The sequence below is a fragment of the Columba livia genome, chromosome 14, assembly GCF_036013475.1.
Source record: "Columba livia isolate bColLiv1 breed racing homer chromosome 14, bColLiv1.pat.W.v2, whole genome shotgun sequence".
NCBI lineage: Eukaryota > Metazoa > Chordata > Aves > Columbiformes > Columbidae > Columba > Columba livia.
The window spans coordinates 1,798,359-1,822,090 of NC_088615.1; the positions used below are offsets into that span (position 1 = coordinate 1,798,359).

The 23,732-nt window shown below is 47.3% G+C and overlaps 1 protein-coding gene across 7 annotated transcripts in view; it reads right to left on the minus strand.

The window, feature by feature from the left end:
• HTR4 (5-hydroxytryptamine receptor 4) overlaps nucleotides 1-23,732 on the minus strand; it is an 89,442-nt gene that overhangs the window by 40,983 nt on the left and 24,727 nt on the right. For all 7 annotated transcript variants that reach the window (XR_010466058.1, XM_065029487.1, XM_065029488.1 and 4 more), the window contains exons 2-4: nucleotides 18,827-18,908; nucleotides 1,939-2,064; nucleotides 768-968 (exon numbers count right to left, since the gene is read on the minus strand). Coding sequence is in view for 6 of the 7 variants with exons in the window: in XM_065029487.1 (XP_064885559.1) it covers nucleotides 768-968; nucleotides 1,939-2,064; nucleotides 18,827-18,852 (353 nt within the window). In the remaining variant the exon portion in view is untranslated. The remainder of the gene's footprint in view (nucleotides 1-767; nucleotides 969-1,938; nucleotides 2,065-18,826; nucleotides 18,909-23,732) is intronic.

Genomic DNA, 23,732 nt, shown 5'->3' on the forward strand with positions numbered 1-23,732 from the left:
CAGTGGCACAATAAATCACCATATTTCTAGAGGGCTTGCAAAGATTAATAAGTACAGCGCATCCCTTGGGCTGTGCCATGGCCATTTGCCCTGTTATTTTGCTTAGTGCTTTCAGACCTGACTTCTGCAAACCCCACGTTCATCTGCTGCCGAGTGCCAACAGGGGTAACTGTGTTACATCCACATCTCGCAGCCCCCCGGACAGTGTCTGCTGGCCCTCGCTCAGCCCCTTCCCTGCAAGCTGTGCGAGATCAGATGCTTTTCCAGCTGAAAAGGGCACAGGGGATTATGGCCTGGTTCTAAACTATAGCTGGAATTTGTCATATAATCAGATTGCCGACTGTCTCATCATTACTTACTGATAGCTATTTAAAACCTAGTAAGCTCCCCGCTAATCACCTCCCCAGCCAGCCGGCAGATGTTTCACCGAGCACTGCTGGGCACAGCTGCTTTCTCCCTGTCCAGTGAGCAGCACATCTTGAAGGTGACTTTAAAGAACAAACTGCGCCACATCTGATCAGCGATGCAAACAGAGCAGAGCAGCTGAGAACCTGGCTTGCTCTATCGATTCAAATCTCACTCCTTTCAAAGCTTTCCTACGCTGATGAGGATTCAGAGGGCACCCTCCAAAATGAGCTACTGAGAGAGATTCATTGCTCTGTGGTTCCCAGCAGGTTCGTATTTTCCCCTTGGCTACTGCTGACAAAGAACAACATTGAAGAAACTTAAAGCAACTCTATTGATTCTCCGTGCTCTCCTGCTCATACCTGTCCAGCGAGATGCAGCAGAGGTGCAGGATGGATGCCGTGGTGAGCAGGACGTCCAGGGACGTTCGGACCAGGCAGAACATCTCTCCGTAGATCCAGTTGTCCTGAACCAACTCGATGGCTCCAAACGGCATCACCAGCACTGACACCAGCAGGTCCGCAAAGGCCAGGGAAACGATGAAACAGTTGGTCTTGATTTTCCTGCAAGACAGATCACAAAATTAGGGTGGAATAGTTTCAGTGCAGCACCCACTACATATGGCCACAGATTTCAGCTTGTGTTCGGGTCTAACTGGCTCTGTCATACCAAAAGGTCCTCTCTAATGTACTCCTTGCTTTGCATGGTCACCTCTGGCTTGTTCCTGGGTTTTACAGCTGTATTTCCACTGGGTTCTCTGCATGAAAACACCTTTCTGCTCATGCAGAAGAGGCAAATAGATGCTCACAGGCCCCTGCATGTAGCTCAGCCTTGCAGCTTGCATTGGAGAGTTCGGAGTGGAGGAGGAGGATTTTGTTTTTAACTTGTAAATTGAGAAAATCCTTCCAGAAAGCACTGAGAAGAATCAAGACCGAAGCTGTAATTTTAACTTGAAGAGTACTTTTTAAATCATAACAATAAAATAGAATTATATCCATTAAAAATCCCACGCAGAATATGAATAGAGGCTGTTGAATCTCTCACTGTGCTCCTCACAGCTCCCAGGGGCAGCATCAAGTGAGGGAGCAGCTCCTCGGGACGGCAGTTTTGCCTGTGACCCCCCCAGATCACCAGCAGCATCTGCCAAGCTGTGGCACAACCGCAGCGAGACCATGACCTGTGTGGTTTTCTGATGGGCTTGGTTGGAAATTTGAGATGGAAAAGGGATAGAGGCCAACCTGCTTCTCTAAGGAGTTGCTGCTTAGCTCTGTTTTTCATTGATTTATGTGTTTTTTTACACCGAGAGTGCTAAAAATGTAGTGGATGGATAACAAAATGATGCTGCCAACACAGTGTAAATCCAAGTGGGGATGCACTGAGGCCAGTGGGAGAGTCTGATGTCACCGTGGTGCAATGCACGGCCACAGACACTTTTCATCGCAGCACTTCGTGCCCTCAGCTGCAAACACGGGACGATTTAAGTGTGGGTTCCCCTTGTGCCCACCCGCACAGTTGGCCGGTTGGGGGGCTCACCTGAGCTGCCTGTCCCGGCACACGGACACCATCACCAGCAGGTTCCCCAGGATGGCCATCAGGATCACGGCAGAGATGAAGGTGAGCAGCACGATCTTCTCCGCGACGCCAAAGGTCTCACTCGAACTGGGGAGCACACACAAGAAACGAGAAAAGAAGCAACTTCCAAGGCAGGTGTCAGCCACAGGCTGCTAGCTGGGTACCGGGGCGGGGGGGGGGATGAAAAGCCTCAGGAACAATGGGGATGCCGGGATCAAAGGCACCTTCACTGCCGAGCTGTAATTGTACCTGTCTAAATAAACCTTCACAATAGGCTAACGTCGCTCCGGGGCTGCATCTGTGAAACTAAATGTCAAACCACACACTCAGCAGCGCCATACAAAAGATGTTCCCTTTCCTCCCAAGTGAGCATGGCAGCACACACACGCTGGCAGAGCGGTAAAGAGGATGATGATGGTTTAGTTTATGCAGAGCCAGGCGGAGTTAGATTTATATTTTGTCTTATCTAGCTTTGCCCATCCTTCTGCTGTTCCTAAGCAATTCTGATCAATGCGTTATTTGAGCAGCTTGCATCTGCACTCTGCAGCGTGTACAGAGGGGGAGAGACACCCTCCTTGTCCCCAAGTCCCGCTGGGGATGATCTGGCTAAGGATGTGGTTTCGCACTCCAGCATGCAGGACTGTGGGGCTGAGCCCCAGGATTTTGAGGCTGCCTGCTGAGAGATCCCGGTCCCCTCCCCGCGGTGGGGACACTGTGCTGCCCAGGGACAGGCCCTTGGTGTCAGGATGCGCAGGGGCCTCACTCATCCCACAGAGGGATGTAGAAACGAGGAGTGAAGCATTTTTATTTGAATGAGCTGCCCTGATCTTAAAGGCAATGGGTTTGCACTTGGACAGAAACATTTCACAGTAACCAACACAAAGCAGTAAATTCACAGGTGATCTGAACCGCCTGCTCATCTCCAGCTAGAAAGCAGCTGTGCCTACATAGGACACCCCCACAAACGTCAAGGCTGTCGCCTGCTATTGCCAACAAAGGGATGGCCCTGTCCCCAAGCTCCTCCCATTGTGTCATATCCCTCTGTCCAGACGTACCCCCCCTGCTGCTGCTGCCACCCCAGGGGTGACAGTGTCCATGTCCCACACAGCAGGGACAAGCTGGGTGCCCGACCCCCAGCGCACGTTGCTCCCCACGACATGGGCGGCTCTGTGGGACGGGAGAGGAGGGAGCTGGAAGGATGCTGGAGAAAAGGGCTATGGAGGTGGAGAGAAATTATGATTTTCACCATGCAGCTAGGACAGAAATAGCTGCAGACACCTCTGTGCTCTTCCTTAGCAGCAGGATTTTCTGCATTGAAAACTCCTACAGCCTCAAGGAAGTTATAACTCAGAAGTTATAACTGGCCAAGTTTGGTGCTTTGAGGCAGAAGATTGACACTGAATTTCAGCTGAGTTTTGCTAAGCAATAACACCCAGAGTGCAGGGATGCGGTTCTGGGTGGAAGGGAGATTTGTCCTTGCAAGGTGAGTATTTGCCATCTCCTTTTGTAAGAAACCCAGATGTTTTCCTCTCATTTGGGCTCATGAAGGACAGGGACCGTAACGGCAGGTGAAGACTCAGGTCTGCTCTGTGCCCCCAGACATTTTGCTCAATGAACAAGCTTATTGCCCAGGACAGAGACCCCCCCTCCTCCAGCCACAGAGCTCTGCGATTGAACAGACACTGAAGAGAATTCCCCCCCACAGCCCTTCTTTGGTGCACAGAGATTTTGAGCTTTGCTCATCAAACCAATCTCTGGAAATGCCAAAGGAGGCCAGCACTGAGCCACACTCCACCAGATGTTGCCCTGCTTGAAGACTAAAGGTGCTTCAGCCAGGCACCAAGGTCACGTTTTAAGGCCACATTTCCCATCTGGTGGGCACAGCAACCTGAGGGCAGTGGCATCTGCAGCATTTGACTGGGCTGCCCGCAGCCCAGGGCTCCCAACAGAGACCAGCAGGTCGGAAACACACTGGCACACTTGTCTGTGGAGCATTCGCTGTGATAATAGTTCCAAAAGTGTTGGGAAGATCTCTCCAAGGAGTATTTCTCTCATGCCATGTTGCATCGCTCCCCTGGGGAACATTAAATAGGCATTCGCATCACTGGGGATGCAGGAAGAACGTTCATCTGGGCTACGTTTCCATACATCTACCTTTTGAATAATCTATCATCAAGTAGCAATATTTGTTAATTATTCAGTCTCAGTAATTTAAAGCTGTTAATAATGGAAGAAGTGGATATTGCTGCAAATTAAAATCAATGGTTTGCATAACATCTTTGATCAAATCTGAGTGCTCTGGCTTCCAAGCATGCTTCCCTGTTTAATAAAGCAGAGATTGATGGGTTTGCTATTATGAGAAAATGAGATTCAGACAAAATGATTGTTGGTTAGTAGGAATATAGAAATCATTTAAGGAAAAAGGTGAAATACTGATGTGGAATGAATGCTCGAAACCCATATATGGACACATCTAAAAGGCTCTTCTGTACAGTCATTAATGTGAAGGAAAAAAAAAGCAAAGCCTATTTTTTCAAGCTCAATTTCTACTCTCCTGTGAACACCCCAAGTGCTTTGGCATATTTTATGCGGCAATTAAACTGCACAGCTCAGTCGTGTTGGTAAGACCATGGTTCTCAGTACACGTCCCGCCCCGACCTCCCTGTCACCGCAGCGGGAAAAATCACTGATGAACAGCTCGATGCTGAGAGCACCTTGGGCCCTGCACAGACCCCCGGCGGGAGGGGAGGGATGGAAAAGAGAGCGAGTGTTGAATATAGACGATTGTACATAGCTGACAGAAAGGAGGCCGGATGGCCCATTTCCCAACCAGAGAGGAATGACCTGGAGCATCTCCTGGAGGCGGCAGGGACCATGGTGAGCACTTTGTAACAAGGGACGTGTGTGATTCTCACTGAAGGAGATTAAAAGCTCAGAGCAGTGCAGCCTAGAAAAGAGCTTTCTTGATTTAAAAGTGGCCTCGGTGGATGGGGAATACCCAGGAGTCGGTCTGCTTTGTCTTCAACTGAGCCACGACTTTTCCCACTGTAACTCCAGCTGACACGACACTTCATGTAGGTCTTTAAGGACAAACAAGCCATCATTTGCCTCTCTCTCCTCCTTTCTACTCCCCTGATTATTCCTAGGCATAAAATCAGAGGCTGAGTGTTAAACACTTAAAAATCAACATGTTATTTTATGAGTAAACGTAACAATGTGCACCTCAGTATAGAAACATGACAATGGGAAAGGTATTACTTGATCTATGGCTTTACAGCTGTTATATTCTTTTCTACTGCCACCTAAAAATATTAATCAGAAGTCAGCATTAGTCCAGAGGCATATAAGTTCTTTTAATGCCCCCAACTGCTACACTGCCTGTGCCACTTTGCTCCAGACGGTGCAGATGGCAGGACAACTTCTAACGGATTCAAATCAATTATGTTCTTCACTTCTGTTTTACAAACAGATTGAAATTAATTAAAGTATTGACAAGCCAGAAATAAACAGCGCTCCACATATCAAAATAACTCAGTCACATGACTGGTTTGAGTGTGGACGGTTTTGGCTTGGGTTCTTTTTTTAACCAAATAAACCGCGGTGGTGGGGCAGGTGGGAAGCAATGAGGTTTTCTGCTTTAAGGCTGGTTTGAACCTCAGAAACGCTCTGCAAACCGACCTGCTGCCCCCATGGCGTGGGGCTCACGACACAGGGCGGCACTGCGAACAGCAGCGGCCCGAGAGGGATCAAACGAGACCTCCGGGTCACCTCCCCCTGGACAAAACTCCTGATAACATCGCTGATCCTGGAGGATCATCACGTATCTCCTGCAGGCTGAGCGCTACTAGAGCGCTTCAGAGGATTGTTCCAAGCAGCTGATAATACTGATTAAAATCAATTGTCAAGATGAGGCGAGGAAGACAGGCTATTTAAATGGTTTTAAAACTGCCATGTGTGGGCTGTGCAGGTGATGGGGATGTGTGGGGAGCGGGTTCGTGCTGGAGCTGCCAGACACTGCAGGATCTTGGGAGACATCGGAGGTAGCGGCTCCGGCTCTGTGGCCACCACAGCTTAAACCAGCAGAAGTTCTTGCCTTTTCTGCATGGAAATCGGATCTGGGGCTGCAAACTGATCCTGAATGGTGCAATGCTTTATCAGGATCTTCATGCAGATGAAGGTCGGAAACCTCAAGACAGACACAGCAGTTTGCACAGCTAATGGGAAACGTGTGGTAGAGGTAGGAAACAAAGCCAGACCCAGGGAGTCTCCGGGCACAGCCTAAACTTAGGAGCCCTCCTCCTGCAGGGAGGTCAGACGGGAGCCCAGGAGTCACCTCTGTCTCTACCATCACACCATGAGGGATGAAATCCTGGCTCGGCTCCTTCCCCAGCAGCAGATCAAGCGTTACATAATTTACACCCACATAGGAAGGGATATTGTGCAAGTACAATCCTTAAAAACCATTAGACTGTCACCTAAAATATAAGCTAAATTAACTTATGAAATGAGCAGCAGATGAAGCTCACGGTATTTGCAGGGAGCATCCACTAACAGCTGCCACAGGAGAGCTCTAGTGCAAAGCCCTGTGCAATCACAAATCACAAACTCACACATCCGCAGGACCTTGGCACCATGTTTTGTTCCTTACAATATACTTCCAAGTTTCAAAATTTTACTCCCAAAGCCCCCTTCAGATGCTGAATATCCCCCTGTGATTTTCACGTAAACATAACAATACTTCACAGATACGCAGCATCTACTTATTTTAAGGTTGCTAAATACTCTATAACTATAGAAAATCAAATCTCTGGCATAGGTAGGAATTTGGGCACACGACAAAGAACAGCAGAGATGCTGCAGCAATCATTTCTCCTTCATAAACACTGAATAAATCCGAAGATCAAACATGCCTTTAATCAGAAATGTCTTGATCAGTTCCTAATTAGAATTGTTCCTCAAAAGTCAATCCACATCAATTTAATGAAAAACGGAAGATGATGAAAGAAGCACAAAAATAAACCTGACTTTAGGTGTATATTCCGTCTCAATGATGTGATTATCCTGTATTTTCCAGATAAGCCGCTCTTGCCTATCTCATGTCATATGGCAATCCTAACCAGCGCAGGCTCTATGCTCAAACAACACATATAGCTACGCTCAGGAGATCTGATTTTGCAAAGCACCTTATTTCCCAGCAGCATTCCCATTAATTGTCCTTCGTTTCCCTTTCATATTCTATAGATGTTGAGGACAGAGTCTAGTATGTACTTTCGAACAAGAATGTTTGTAATTCAGTTAGTGCATAAAATAATTCTACTTTGCAGAGACATAAGTAACATCACCATTACACATACAACTATCTCAAGTTTATCACGGTAGCTTAGGAACAGGGAGGAACTTGATGCAGGTTTGTGATAAAACCTTCACTGGCATGGGAGTGAGCTGGCAAAATGAAGATTTACACTCATGCAAAACATCCTCTGAGAGCTCCGATTTCCCACAGCAATCTGTGTGATGCCTCCTGCAATAACCAGGTGCACCGAGATCGATCACGCACAGCCTGCGCTCCTGGGCTAAAAGCATTTGTTTCCCTGACACCTTATACATTTTCCCCAAAACAAACAAGTCCTGCCCTACCCACACACATTTGTTTCCCCACAGATAACTCTTTATCAAAACACCATAACGGCAGTTCTTAGTCTTTATTGGTATTCCCATACTGAGTTCTCATTTTCAAACCAGGGAAAACCTTTGTCCCCATCTTTGCTGAAAGCCTAAAGGTTACGAGACTTTCAAATCAAAAAGCACGAAGGTCCTGCTCTGCTCTCACAAACAATATTTGCAGCCAGGGAAACAGGCTTAACTGAGAGGTGTTCGGTCAATACTGGTAGAAGAGTCCTGGCATCAGGATGCATATTAACATTATCCAGGCTGTGTACTTTTCCCATTGCTTGTTTACTCCTTGGACAATAAAAGACAAATACATCCATTGGCTGTCTAACTTCTAGTATTTCCTGGATAGTTTCCCAGTTTCAAGAATCTGGAGGAATGAGAGTGTTTCTTGTTGTTACCCCGGCTAATGGAAGACTTGGCACAGACAAGATAATATGCTGATTTCTGGAACACATTTTCTGTGAAACACACAAACTCAGTTCCCAGCTCATTCAGACAACAGCAGGAGGTACGTTCACTTCTTTTAAGAAGACAACATAGGACTGTGTGTCCCAATGAGTTTTTAAGGCACAGCACAGTGGAGCTCATCAAGATGGGTTTTACCATAAAGACCAGAGTTTGGTAAGGCTATAATAGGTCCAGCGATGGCAGCCAGAAACCCTCCCCCACAGAGCATGTGTTCCTATTTTGAGTCTCACTCTTATATTTAGGCTCCAGATAGGTGCAATTTCTAAGCAATGGCATGGAAAGCCCTTGATTCAAGAACAGAGCACTGAAATGTCTTGTTTTATTTAAACCTCTTTCTAGGTCCCCAGCTAAGTGCATGTTCTGAATAATCTCCACAAAAGCCCCATCATATTTCTCACTTCAAACAAACAAGAAAGGATATCAACCCGGGCCAGCAGCAGGACAGAGGAAAAGCAAACAGCTGGGACCTCTTCATAGATGGGAAGTGCAGATACTCAGCTCAGATGTAACCCGGATCCCAGCCAGCAGTCACCACCATTCCTCCAGATCAGCCTAAGAAGCTCTGGAAGCATTTGTTCCGTTGCGATTCCCTTTGGCTAACACCTGCAAAAGCTTCCAGGAGGAACATCTCACTGTGCAGAAGCCCTTAGCCAAGACTCCTAGAAACAGCCATTCCTGGAGATGACAGCAATGCAAAGGGACAGAACTTCTTCCCCACAAGAGAGTGAAATGACCTAGAAGTTACTTGGTGACATCGGGTTACGGACTCTCCACTCACAGGTTCTATGAACTTCAAGTTTGATCTGTAACTGTGAGCTAGCGGCTGCCTCTCCCTGTTATCTCACTGTGTGCTGATGTGAAAAAAATCTCTCAGTTTGATAACTGACCAATTGCAAATGAATTACTGGGTACCATAATGTTCCCTACCACTGGCTGAGGAAACTGGTCCAAGAACTGGGGGTGAGAGAAAGGCAAGGAAGAACAATTCAAGGGGAAAACAAGGGGGTAAGGGCAGTCCCAATCCAAGGGTCAGCACCATCAGATGATAAGTTCTGTAGAACGGAAAACAAGCCATGAAGCTGCATATTGAAATGGAAAGAGAAACAGGGAGTCCTGTTGGAAACCAGAGCCTACTGCCCATGCACACCTGGAAACAAGAAACGGCCTAGAGAGCTGAAATTTGACAAAGCAGAGACACAGGATCAGTCTGGGGGTTTAAAAGCCTATGGAGGAAGAAAGACTGGGCACGTCAGCTGGATCTTGTGGGTCTACTAGTAACGTTTTGAGACAAGCCAAGAAGAAAGAGGCGAGATGCCTGCATCTTAGATACACCTACAAAATCACACTGCGAGCACAACGCCCTTTTCAACTGCCAGAGAAGGACCGACCAAGCACAGCAACACGAGGCTCAAAGGAAAACAACAGACTGTAACAACCATATGGTTTTGTGGGTAATTTGCCCCACGTCAGAGCAGGGAACTGGCAGCGCTGAGCAGCCAGGATGCCCATCAGGGGTCACCAGGTTCTCAAAGTCTCTGCTTAGGGGTCTGCAAGGCTGTTGGAAACCGAACAGCACCTGCCAACCACAAAACACTGAAAACCTTAATTAGTGACATCTCTGGAAAGCTGGCACAGTGCATTTTAACTGAGGATGAGAACACAAAGTTAGTTTGGTTTCTGATTAAAGTTCTGGCCATTTAAACCTTGTTACTAACTTCAATAAGTATTTCAGGTGAGGGACACTTGGCTAAAGCCAGCTTTGATCTCCAATGAAAACCTCTGTTACACAGCGTGTCACCAAGAGTGTCATCTTCAGTGCCGCGAGCTGGGGAAGTTTTTGGTTGTGTGTTGGTTGGGGTTTTTTTCCCAGCTTTTTCACCGTTTTTTGGAGGGGGGAGTGAGCAAGCTCCTGTTCAGACAATAGCTGCTTTTACCTAATATTCTGCCCTTGGGGAGGCAGAGGCTGCTGCTCAGGGCACATGTGATGGCAAGTCCTCAGTTAAGAGATAGGACAAGACAGTAAGTTCAGCCAGCGACCGAGGTTCAGACCTGTGACTGTTTACCAGACCGGGGAGTCACATCACTGATGATTCACTGACACAGTAGAATAAGGTCAAAATAAACACGGGAAAGACTGAACCAGGTAGGAAGAAAAACACATTTCTTATCTGCACCACGGATGCACTCTGCTCCAAGGCATAGTCTATCAACAGTCATTTATTAATAACTGATTGTAGACCCTAGACACACAGCCAAGCAAATAGCACAGAATGTTTTGCTGCGGCATTTTTCATATCCGAGAGAGCAGAAATGCTCTTTCCCCAGCAGTGAACGGCTCGTTCTGCAGCTGCGCATACCGTTGCAGCAGCATCTGGAGCAGGTACCAGCACCGCAGCTCTGGGCACCGCAGCCCCTCTCCCCAGGCAGCATCCCCAGAAAGATGTCTACAAGGATCCCAGGACGGCCTTCCTGCACTTCTCCAGAAGCAACTCAGGGAATTTTAACTCACTGAGGGAAGGGGAAAAGCCATTAGATTTCCACCTACAGCCCATACCCTTTGGTTTTGAGACACAGCATCGCGTCTGTTCTGTAAGGAAACACAGCGCTGTCAATATGACTCACGCTGCCCTATTAACCCTCAAATGGCTCATGTGGCCCCGTGCCTCCCACACAGCTCCAGTTTTGCAGCAATCCCGTCCCCCATGACACCCTGATACCCACTCCCAGCTTCTTTACTCACAACCTCTGAGCATGGCTGTCTCAAAAAATCCCAAACATGGAGACAAATAGAATTTCACCAACCTAATGCTGAGGGCCAGCCCTGAAAAGTCAAGGGTTAAGCTGCTCCTCCAGGCAGCCGTCACAGGTAAAAACCGGCAACAAGGTCCAGTGCGTTTCCCTGCTCGGGGCAACCTGCTGCCAGCTATAGCAATGCCCATTTTCGCCAAGCCCTAGAGCTGGGTCTGCCCCAGGATATCCCAGGCTTTGGGACTGTTTTAACCATCTGCTGGACCTTCACTAGCTGGCACTCTGTGCAGAGACTCTGAAGCTAAAGAAAGGATGTGCTGAAAGACACCCGAAAAGTTAATTTTTACAGCCCAGCTCTTTGTCAAGGGCATTTTCAGGTTCCTTAGGGCACACTAATAAAAGCAGAGTGAAATATCGCAGAAGTGCGTGACAGCCTTATGTCCCTGGAGGGGCCGCGTACACGGAGACAAGTGGTGGAGCTGCCCCTCTGCTGCTGCATCTCTACCTTATTTCACAGAGTACATACATCTCACTTGCTCCACAGCTGCCATAAAGGAGCACACACTATTAATTTGCAGAAGCTGGAGCCGGGCTTAAAAAATCCATTAATTAAGTGTTGGCGGAGGTGTTTGGAAAGATGTTCTGATAAATATAGTGCTATAAAGTGTTTCCCTAGAAACTGAGAAAAAAGTTGAACGATATGAAAAGTGCCCAGGCTGATAACAGCAACCGCTCCTGCTGAGTGGTGCCTGGGCTGTATTTCAGGGTTTTTTTGGCTACCAAGGGCTTTTGGTTGGTAGCCCAAAAATATGAAGGTGAACCTCTACACCATGCCGTGCCCTCTTGCTTCCCCCCTCTTCTCGCACCCAGTGCTGGCAGATGGGAAATGATGCTCTGCGAGGTCTGTGGCTGCAGATGCAGAAACACCCTGTGCATTTTAGTGCTCCCAGATGTGGAATCCTCCCCAGGTGTCCCTGCTGTGCCCGACCACCCCAGCACCCCCAGGCTGAACCCTATAAACCCAGCAAGGGGCAGCCTTTCAAATGGCTACGTATAGAATGGTTCATTTTGTTCAACAGCGTAGCTTAGATATGGTCACATTTACGGCTGATGTAAATCAATACTGTTAAGTTTTGCCTCATAAGGGATCTGTAGGGTTTTACTTTGCGCTTTCTTAGCGCTGTGTATTCTGCCTGCCAGTATTCTTGGGACAAAGCGCACTCATCCGCACCAGCTCAGTGAGCGGAACAGGACATTTGACCACTTGTATACCAAGGGATGAAGATGGAAACACTCGGCTCTCACCTGTGCGCTCCTCTGATCACTGCACTGTCCCTGTTGGGGGACACAGGCAGAGAGGACAGGGCTCTGTAGAAAACGTTCTCGATCACTGTGTCTGTCTCCACAGAAATGCATGAGGAAATACCTTTCTGGACAGATGCTGCACATATTACAGGAGGATTAGAGTTTCTCTTCCCTTAGAAAGGGGACCAGGCAAAGAAGAGTCCTCTAGGCTGCTCCTGGCTTGTTAAACTACATTTTAGCCTGATATTTCTCACCTAAAGAGAAATGTGACCAAAGAAGCTGAGATAAACAATGATTTAACGACTCAAAGTTTAGAAGCTGGAGAGGTTTAGAAAAGACCTTGTGTATATATAAGAATAAACACTTACTTTGCAACCTGCTGGAAGAATCTTAAGCTCTTTCCTTTCCACGAAACCCCCCCGGCAGGGCACTCAGAGCACATGAGCTTATTCCTAAAACCCTTCTGTTTTCCACGCTTTGGGTCATTAAATGAGATGCTTATTTTGTTTCAGCCCCCCCCTTGCCCAAGCAGCCCCCTCAGCCCAGTTTTCTGCCTGTTCCTCACAGGTTCTTGGCCCCTTGGTCCCACTGCTGGGTGCGGGGTCCCCAGTCCATGGAGAAAGGAGCCTCTTGGGCCAGCACAGGCTCCAAAGCTGGGACTCACTCAAACTCGGCTCAAGGGGACACATCGTCCAGAAGATCCATTATCAGAAATAACATTCACTATGCCTCTGTATGAGGACTTAGGGAACGGCAGCTGGGTTAAGTAATGGAATATTTTTCTTTGCTTCCAAACACACACAATTAATTCAACCAATTTGACTCCTTGTTCCCTCACCTTGCCTTCTCATTTCTCACAGCCAAGACAAGATTAATGAGCCCTGCACAGCAGTGCTGGAGGGCTCCGAGTTCTTCAGGGCACTTCAAGCCACAAAAATACCTTCAGTAACAAACTGAGAAAACTAAAGCTGATAAAGCCAAGTTTGGAGGCAATTAACATCACTCTGAACTTCAGCTGTTTTGGGGGCTCAGTTTAAAAATAAAAAGCAATTACTGTTGTGACAAACTCAAATAACGCATTGTTTCTCCATAGCTGACTTAGCAAAGGGAGTCTGCCTTCACCAACAGCTACAATAAAAAGGCTTATATAAAAGCCATTGACTTGCACTGAACGTTCCCATGACTTTTTTTTTCAAAAGCATATTTCTCAATAGCATTAACAGCCTCTCCTCAGCACCTGAGGAAACAAGAGCCTTTTATGCAGCGTGAAGTACATGAACAGTCCCGACCATGGTCAGAAGTGCCATTCAAACAGCAGAGGTTGCTCCTGTTGCCCAAGAGCAGGAGCAGAGCTGCAGCAGAACCACCGCTCTGCAGACACCGGCAGCTGCTCTTCCAGTCCTGCCTTCCCAGATACGGACCTGGGGAACAGGGGCTGCTGGTGCTGGAGCTTGTCACGAACTCCAGGTGTCACAATGGGGACAAGCAATCAGTCTTGACAATTCGCCCAAGAACCCACAGAGTTTGGCGTGAGACCTGGAGCACAGCCTTAGCTCTCAAAGCCCAGAGCGCAGCCTCTCGGGTTAAAACGCGAATGGAGATATTTAAAAAGCTGCCTGAAACGCAATTACGCGGGCGATGTTTGGCATGCAATAGTAGGCTGGAAACATCAGCCAGCACATGGAGAGCAGTTAGCAGCTTCTGAGAAATGTTCGGATTGCCACTCGTTAGTAAATGGCAACTTCCCAACCTGTTGCTTGTGAACCGCACCAGAGCCTGCGTGTGCCCAAAGCGCTTTCAAAATGCTTGAGCCAGTGGGTTTCAAACTGCGCCAGCAGAGCAGCTCCGAGCAGCCCGTTGAAAGCAGCATTTGAGCAGCCGGTAGCTGTGGGGTGGTGGCAGAATCATCATGAATAGTCCTCTGTGGTGCCTGCTCAGCTAAAACGGAGGCAGCCCAGGAGCTAGAAACGCTGGGCTTGCCATGCAGCACCCTCAGCAATGGGATGAATGAACGAACGATGAGTGGTGGAGCTCCAAGAAGAGAAAATGCACAAAAACAGCCAACCACGCCATTCAGAACTGGCACAGATTTGAGTCACCTGTGCTCCCACCAATGTAAAGGAGTCAGATTGAGCTGCTGCAAGATAAGGAGGGACTCCCGTGCCAACAGGAACCTTTAGTTCATTCCTGGCTACAGGGAATGCTCTGCAGTGAGATGATGAAAGTCCTACCAAAGGTCCAGAAGGCTTTAATAGTCTTTCAAAAGGCTGTTGCCCACTCCCTGTGCTTGGCACGTTTGCCACCTACACTGGTAAATGCCCAAGAGAAGCAGAGTTCTCCCTGTTTGGGCCTCTCCAGATCGCTCACCAAGGTCTGCAGGTGCTGTTTGTGTCACACAGAAGCTCCTCTCACAGTTTTCATGGGTGAAGTTATGATGTACCTCCCCACACACAAAAAACAAGAGTCCCTGGACTCCCAGGTGAGCTCTGTACACACAAACCATGTCTGTTTTAGCCGGGAACTTGGCACAATGGGAGCAGATCAAAGCACTTGTACCGAGGCTCCTCCACCTCCACTCTGTGCATGACATGGGAGATATTTTGGATTAGATTTAGCCCAGTCTCCTTGCACGATTGTCCCCACCTCACCTTAGTGTGGAAGCTGCATGGTTTGAACGCATGCTTCAAAACCTTCAGTCCTCACGGCACAGAGCTGCTGCTGTAACATTCCCAGAGGAATGGCGTTCACAAGTCCCCTTGCTAAACACTCTGTGATCTGAACTGATAAACCACGCGTGGGGATGACCCGGTGATTCGCCTTCCTGCTGCCCTGCACCAAAATGCACCACAGGCACAAAAAACCCCATAAAATAAACTGCACCAAAACTACCTCTGTGCCTATTCTCCTTTTGTACCCAGAGCAATCCAACCTTTTGTCAGTTTGAGGCCGTCAAAATCATTGCGTTTGTATGATAGTGAAACTGTCTAATGCTCCAGAAACAACAACAAAACTATAAAAGAGAAGTGCAACCACGTTCTGAAGGTTTACACAAATTTACAAGAACCACGGGCAAGCTCTTTGCCATAAGCAGGTAGGGCAGCAGTCTGCTGGCTAAACCCCTTGCGCCAGGTCTGGCTCCAAACAGAAGATCCCAAGTGGTACCTTCAGCAGCAGCGGTTTGTGCTGGGGGGGCAGCGGCGGAGGCTCCTGCAGGAGCTCCTGCCCCCCAGCCAGGGCCATCAGCAGCAACCAGCCCCCGGTCACCGAGCACCTGCTGTGCTCCTTTGCAGTGTGCCCCATTTCTATGAAGTTGTTCGAAACAAAGAGAATAAAGAGAACAGCTCTTTCCCCCCCTGCCCCCCATTCTAACTGATTCATGGGTTCGAGTTTTCATTGCAAGCCACTTGACAGTATACCATTAACTTACTGCCTATAATAAATGTGCCCAATAACAATCACCGAGTCACATGAAATTAAAAAAACTCCATAAAATATAAATTGGAAATACTTGCGAGGTCATTTACTTTTCTACTCTGGAGTTAGAGAAAAATGAGGTCTGCCAGCCCCTTAGCTGTGATAAATACGAGTCCCAAAGCAAACTGCCTAAAATTCCCAGCAAAGTCTCTCTAACCTCACGCTGCAGCCTTTGCAAAATTCATAGCCAAATCTTTCCACAGCAACAAAAATGTGCACAGTTGAGTCTGTCCACAGTGTTCCGGGTGGCTATGGAGATGTAAAGCTGCTCGTCATTTGGCATCCTCTGGGCACCTCATCAAAACCTGTGGACGGCAGGAGCGCTGGAGCGGGACACCCCAGCACCTGTTGCTCTGAAAAAGAGCAATAAGCTGCTTCCACAGGGCTCAGCTCCAAACAAAGCCAACCTGCCCCTCGCTCCTCCCATCCCACGGTTGTCCCCACATTGTCAAAGCACCTTCTGTATCCCTGAGCTTTGCTCCACTTCTCGTGCAAACTCCCCACTGGGGCATCCAGAGCCCTGCGGGGATGGGCAGCGGATCCCAGTGCCCACCATGGGGTTTCACACAACACGTGGGAGCCCCTCGCTCTGGAAGAAAACATTCAATACTTCACACCTCCGCAAAAAAGCTGAAATCAGGGCACATAAAGGAGAAACAGCTACTAGTAGGTGACAAGCAAATCCCTCAAACCCAAAAATTCATGGTTTGGAAAAGTGCGGAGTCAAAATAAAATCATATTCCCATCACAAAGTATGTATACGCAACCAATGGCACAAAGTGAAGGGACGGACGCCTTGGTCCAGCTCAGAAAGAGCCCCCAGGAACACAGGAATAAAATCACTCCTGAAGTAAAATGAAGCGAGATCTGACCACAGCGTTTGATCAACAGCTGGGGAACGGTGAATCAAGATTGAGTCAGAAGCGCTTTCAAATTCCCATGGATTTTCATTCACCAGATCCCCAGGAATACCTCGCATTTCCTCTTCTGGCATCTAAAGGGCAAGTCAGATGAAACAATTCACCAAACGAGAAGTTCCCGCCCCAAGATCCTCCCGCTGGGTCAGGGTCAGACCACACTGTTCTCCAGGAGGAGGCTCTTAAGGGACTATTCCCAAAACGCCTTTTCCCCAGGTCTGTGCAAGGGGCATTTGCTACAGCGAGCTGACCAAAGGACACCCCCCACGGTCCAGCACCCCCAGCACCCAAACCCCTTCCCCCCCAAGCACTTCTCGTGGCACACAGGCTACATCACACAGGGGAAAGCATCACGAGTTGGAAGAAAAAACCCAATTCTGACAGAAATCAGTTTTATTTGGGTTTGGTTTTGGGGGGTTGGGGAAAGGGTGAGGTTTTGGCTGGGGCTGTTTTTGTTTGCACCAGGGTTAGGGATTGGAATTAAAGTAAAATTCAAAAGTAGGAAGAAACAGATAACGATCCATTGTTTCCTACAAACAGTGAATTACAAAACTACAATAGATCACCTCAAAACGCGCATGCTGAGTCAGACATACTCAGTGTTTGTCTCTACTGATGGCAAATAGCGCATCACTAAAAAAATCTATGGGTAAGGTGAACACAATGTCACCCTTCCCTCCGGTACAGACTCCCTGTGCCTGTGGCTCAGGCACTCACTGAGCTGGGTTCTCTGCACCCCTCGGCATTTATGAACTGAAAGGTTTTCCTTTGTTGAATGATGAAATGTATAGCGGGGATTATTTTACACCATAGTGAAAAACAGAGGATTTTCTTTCCTAGTGTCTTTAGACGAATGAAAAGATCGTAGGGAAAATTGCCTGGTGTCAGCACCTTAATTCCCTTTAGAGAGAACAGCAGTAGCCTACGCATTTAACTACACTTCTGCTATTAAAAAGGCAAGACAAATTTCATTAAGCAAAACACATTACCTCTCAGCATTGATTACCGGGTTATAAATGCGACCTGCTAAGTGTGCATTAAAGCAGCAACCTGGAGCCGCTGGTGACTTTTCAGGCACTTGAATGAGCACCAGAGCTGTTCTCTCTGATAGCACAGCACTTTGAGGAGGCTCATTAAGAAGAGAAAATTGTCTTTGAAGCTGTATTTCTCTTGCTCTGTACATGCCACTGCAGGGAGCAGGTTGTGTCTGGCACACAGACACATCCCAACCTGAAAGTCCGAGAGCTAAAAAGCAGTCGGGACAGAGTGGCACAACAGGATCCCCTTGAGGTGTAAGATTCTGTGCCCGTCTTTTCTGTCCTGCATTTCCTCCTGATCCCTGCCCAGTAACTCCTTAGGGAAAGGTTTCCTGCAAGACATCCATTTGATCTGTCTCTACCAGAGTGATTTTCTCCAGGACATTCCCCCATGTACTTGTCACTTGAGTGTCCAGGCAGTGGAAGGATGGAGAATTACTCATGGAAATAAAAACCTGAGACATCAAAAATATATTCCCTGGGTGGATTTTAAAACAGTTTGTGGAAACATACAGGTCTCATTGCGACTGGAATGTTGCTTCCTCCCGTGTCTGGGCCAGCAACATGGGTTTGGTGGGCAGTCTGATGTCCCTGTGTGAGTGGGTTTGGTGGGTTCAGCATCACTGGCAATGTGACCAGTGTCAAAAGCCCAAGAAACAAAAGCGACAAGTTCTAGTCCTGCAGAAGGTCCCTGCAGGTCACACCTGAGAACGGCAGAGCCGACGCCAGCCCTGCGCCCCGGGGACAGCTGCAAACAGCATCTCCAGCCTTTCTGAACTGTTTCTGTTGGCATCACACTTCTGGGATCAAAATGATCATTCAGTAGTGTGCCCGGGAGTTTGACATTGCTTTAGAGAGATGTCACTTTTTTGCTTTCCCCAGCAATAAGGCAGCAGAGATGAAGTGGTAAGTTTTCAGACAACTGCACCAAAAAGCCAAAAAACCTAAGATCAGGCTTTCAGCAGGAACAGCTGGACCTGTGCCTGGTCTTTGATGGGGCCCTGGCCATCCTACTGCAAGAAACTCCTTGACTCAGTTACACCACATCCAACATTTACAGAAATAGGGTGACACCACATTCTCACAGAAGCTGTGGGAAAGCCCAGACCAGGCATTGCTGCCTGAGCAGAGACCTTCATCTACAGGCCAACAGAAAACACCACCCTGCAGCTCTGCAAACACACCGTACGGCTGCTGGTATGGGAGGAGCCGTGTAGTTTATCCTACCTCACATTAACATCAAGTTCTTCCATCACAGGCAACAGGCATAGGTAGCTTGGAGTTCAGTGTCCATAGAAGAGACCTCGTCCTGCAGGGGAGAGAGTCAGAAAGGACAGTTATAAATCAAAGGATCTCTCACAGGTGCACATTTACCCCAGCAAAGACACTCACATGCTGTATTTTGCCCCTCTCACCTGGCTTCTCTTCAATACAGAAGTTCTGCAGACATGTCAAAATGATGTCATACCATTGCACAGAGCTGTCATAACACAATTTTCTGTTATCTACCCTGACATATTTGTATCTCACTAAGGCACACGTATGCCTGGGAGGAGAAAATCACACTGAAGTGACAACCTTTTGTGGGGGTGTGTACACCACCCACTCCTGCATCACCTGGGGCCACCAGAGCGCCTCAGGGTCCCAGCCAGGCACTGGCTCTACCCAAAACAGCAACAAAATTCTTCCTCTTAGGAGCTTCCAGGTCTTCACATGGAATCTAAGACCAACCTTTAATCCATTCCGTGACCATCACTTCTCCTGGGAACTTCAGGGATTTAGGTTCCCAGAGGATGGGTCTGGGTGCACGAGGCAGTAACCAGCTGCCCCGGCACACAGAAAAGATCTCTGGACAAACGTTTCCTTTCCATAGGGTGAGAGAAGCTGCATGGGCAGAAGTAACGAGACCATGCATAGGACACAGATCACAACTAAGACTAAGTGTCACAGTCCTCTGCAGACACCTTGTGTCACTTGTTGGAAGATCCCGTTGTGTGTAGTGCTGCCTCAAACAGCAGCAGCTCCTTCCCTGTAATTACCACAAATAAGTGAGCAGAAAATTAATTTCAAAAGACACAAACCAGAGCGTTAAAGCAGTGCAGGGGGCAGACCGCGCTGTACCCAGCGAGCTCTGGCTGCTGCCGTGGAAGGGGCACGCACAGAAATACCCCTGGTCAAGCCATCCCCTCCTTCTGCAAGGTAAAAACTCAGAGAGATCCATCTATATATATTGCCAAAGACCCTCACACCTGAAGTAGTGTTATTTCTAGAAATAAACGTCAGCAACATGAGTTACTAATACAGGCACCATTCACAAGACTTCTCCAAGATCAACTTCTTATGAAGTTTATGAAAAATACGTTATGTTGCAATTCTGGTGATGCCAAGGAGCTGAGCACTGGGATGTAAAGGAGCAACCCCCAACACATTAAATGCGACAGCGTGCACCATGTCAGCTGCACTGGACCCAAGGCTTTCCAACTTCCAAACCTTCAAAGCTACACAAAGCAGTTTAAATGTGACCAAGTGAAGAAGGTTTGCAAAATCCGGCTGGGGAAACACAAGCAAGAATGCTTGGTAAATTAGTTTCTGTTTTAACACAAAATTAAAACATTGACTTACCACTACATTAAAATAGGTTTCCTGTGACACTGTATTGTGCAGCCTCATGAATAGCAGTACTGTAATTACAAAGAACTAAATTATTTGCAGCGTAAGTTAAAATAAATGTACTTACTTCCAGTAACGCTAAGTGATATAAATATTAATGGGATTTTTAATTCTACCCAAATTCCATCATGCCTCCGAAGAAATGAATGCACCACGTTAATAGAGAGTTCATGTATTTGCTGCTGTTAACCCAGTGGAAAAAAAACACAGGATATATTTCTGAGCACTTCAGATTGTTGATTGCCTCCTGTGCTGTGTCTCTAGAGCCAAGGATAATGCCACCACCACGGTGCTATTAATGACAACTCAAACGCAAATAATATCATTGTGGTTACTTGGCATCAAATTAAAGATTGTAATAATACTGATTCAGGCTTCCTAGATACGGTGCCAGGTTTGTACTGCAAATGAACACCCACCGTCCAGGCCTGGCTCAGTGTTTACCAGAATTAGCACTTCAGTAGGTAGAGACTATACTTAATTTTGCAAGCAAAGCTTACTCAAGTGAAAAGGGTATTTTTACCTGAGGGTGGAAACCTTCAGAATTTGGTCACTATTTACAGCTTAAGCATTCAACTGGTGTTTCCAGGGGCACCCTGGAACCTGGTGACCTAAAGACTATTGCTGTATTTTGCGAACATAAGGCTGAGAGGTCTGGAGTTTCTGAACAAGTCACCTCTATGTCCCTAAGATCCGACCTCCAACTTTAATTTTGGGGGGCAAAAAGCTCTCTGGTGCTCCTGCTCTGGAGTCCTTCCATAGACCAAAACACCTTGCAAGCTGATGTGCTAGCTGCCTGTCGAAGGTGCAGGGAGAATATCCAGGAAGATGGTCTTGGAGATGTAAAAGTACAACCAATAGTCTCTGAGCTCACACAGACAAAAAGAAACCTAATTATTTCATCTCCAAAGAGGTTTAAGTAACCCCTTACTTCATGTCATTCATCTGTCTGGCATTTAGGTTAAATTAACTTAATTAATCCTTCAAAAGCGGGTTGTCATCTGGGGTCACCAGGGAGGCGCAAAGAGGTTGACTGAGGGCAGAAGCAGCACCTCAACATAAACTATAGATATTAAACTGATCTTGGTGTTGAGATAGGACAGATATGACACATATGGGCAAATTCTGTTGACACTGCTCCAGGGAAAATTGTTCCTTCGCTATGCAGGAGAGACGATTTAGTGCTTATTGCTACACGGGGAGTTATGAAACTGCTTTGCTGTGGTTCACGCCTGTTACAGTTCTGAATTACAAGGGAAATGTGTGTGTGGGAGCTGGCAAGAGCAGGGGGTCGGAACAAGAAAAGACAGAGAAAATGTAACCTAACTGCACTATCCCAGTCCCCTGTACTCCCTTGTACTTTCTAAATCAAGCAAAACCCACCACTTCAGTGTAATCACAACTGTTGTCTTGCCTAATCATCAACATGTACTTTTCTGTTTAAGCACCAGCATCACTGTTCCTTCAGTCACAGCACGTGTGACACACTTCAAAACACAGGAAAACTTTCCTGTTTCCATTATTTTCTTCACTTGCTTTGTGTTTATTTATACACTAGAAATAACATTTTTGGTACAAAATAGAGAAAAATTAAGGTTTTAAGGTTTTTGATAAAACTAGGAAGCTTGTATACAACCAAGAGCTACATCTCCCATATACCGCGTGACAGCCAGCAACCACATTTCTTATATTGCAGCTCACACATGATTTATTTTTTCTTTACACTTCCTGCCCTGAGAACACGTTTTTCCGCCCACAATCACGTCATCTTTTTCCCCACAAATACAAACACAAGCAACATTGGAGTCTGAACGGGCAACGCATTTAAAGCATCACACTCCACAGCCCCCCAGGGTGGGAGATCTCCCAGCACCGCACAGGAGACCCGCAGTGCTTTGAGGGCTGTTAGTACTTTCATTTTTCCCCATATGACAAAGCGCATAATCAAAGGACACTAAACCGCTGTAATTATTTAGCTTTTGGCAGCTTTTCCATAATGGATTTTAAAATCGGATCTCGCTTCCCTTTTGGCTCTCCCCACGACACCACCAGGGTCAGACTGGTAGTCATTGAAGTCCCAACAAAGAAAGAAGAATGACGTCAATACCATGTAATAAAAAAACCTCCATGAGTTATTCTGTAAATGTATCTGGCTCACGCAGAGGGCCTGCTGCTATTCTTTGTTATTAAAATGATTCCTCATACTCAATTAGGAAGCTGTTTTCTGCCTCAGAAAGATAACACTGACCTCCTCACTCAACCCTTGTATGACCCGGCCCATCACACGTGTTCCTTCCCTTCTGCACAAAAGAGCTTCTCTGACATCGTGCGTGTGTATCAGGGACGGCAATTAAAACTCTCCACAGTAATCGACCTGAGGACTTCGGTTACCATGAGGGGCCAAATTCAGGCCGTTAAGAGAAGTGGAATGATTTCACTCTTTCAGCTGCCAGCATAAACCCAATTTTGATAACTTTGTAAAATGGAAGACAACGTTTCAGTGATTTTGTATGTCAAAATTCCAGTTTGGGGTCATCTTGTTTGCTTTATTTTTTTCTGCAAAGTTTTGTAATTTTAACGTGCAATGATTTTACACAACATATGTACCATCATGCCACCACAGAGACCCCTGCAATAACTGAAACTTTCTGTATTAAAAAGAAAAAAAATCAAACATAGAACCCTTAAGAAAAACAAAGGACCTTCACAAAGAAGCATTCGCCCAGAGAAACGTAACTGAAGTCAGCACTCTTTGCAGTATTTGCACCTCAGCAAAGCACAACATATTTTAAATAGAAAAAAATAAGAGGCAAAGCACCTCCAGCAGGTTTGACATGACAGCTCCATAGACTTTCCTTGCGAGACAAGAGCTCCACTTCTTAATGTATTCTCCACTAACCACTGCCACCAAAAAAGAGCAAGACAGACACACCATCTGTGTGTGACCAGTCCAGCCACCCCTGCACAGGAGACTTGCTCTGACTTGGGAACGACAACCCAGTACCAGCCTCATCAAGGGACAGAGGGAACCCGGGGGGATCAGAAGCCGTCAGGATGGGATGAGCTGCGTGCTTGTGCCTCGCTCCTCCACCCCACACACCACCAAGCACCCCAGCAGCTCCCCCACCTCTGCCCTTCTCCTCCTCACCTCCACGTGGTGCGGGGTAGGAATGGGAAAACCCAACGAGGTGAAGGACAAACTGATGTATCATCCCAACCGAGCTGTAGGGACTCTTGGAGAAACATTACTCAGTGGCTTTAAGGTATTAACAAAGAATTCACTTCTCAGAGACGACAAGGAGTTAACTGTTGGCCAACAGTTAATCCTGTCTCTTACATGACCACAAACTCACCTGCTCTACCTGGTGGTCTTGGTCTACCCAGTGCAGATTAAAACGTCCCACCAGATGACAGCCATAGCCACGTCAGCCTGGTAAGAGGTTCTCCTTGCAAGGCAGTGGTT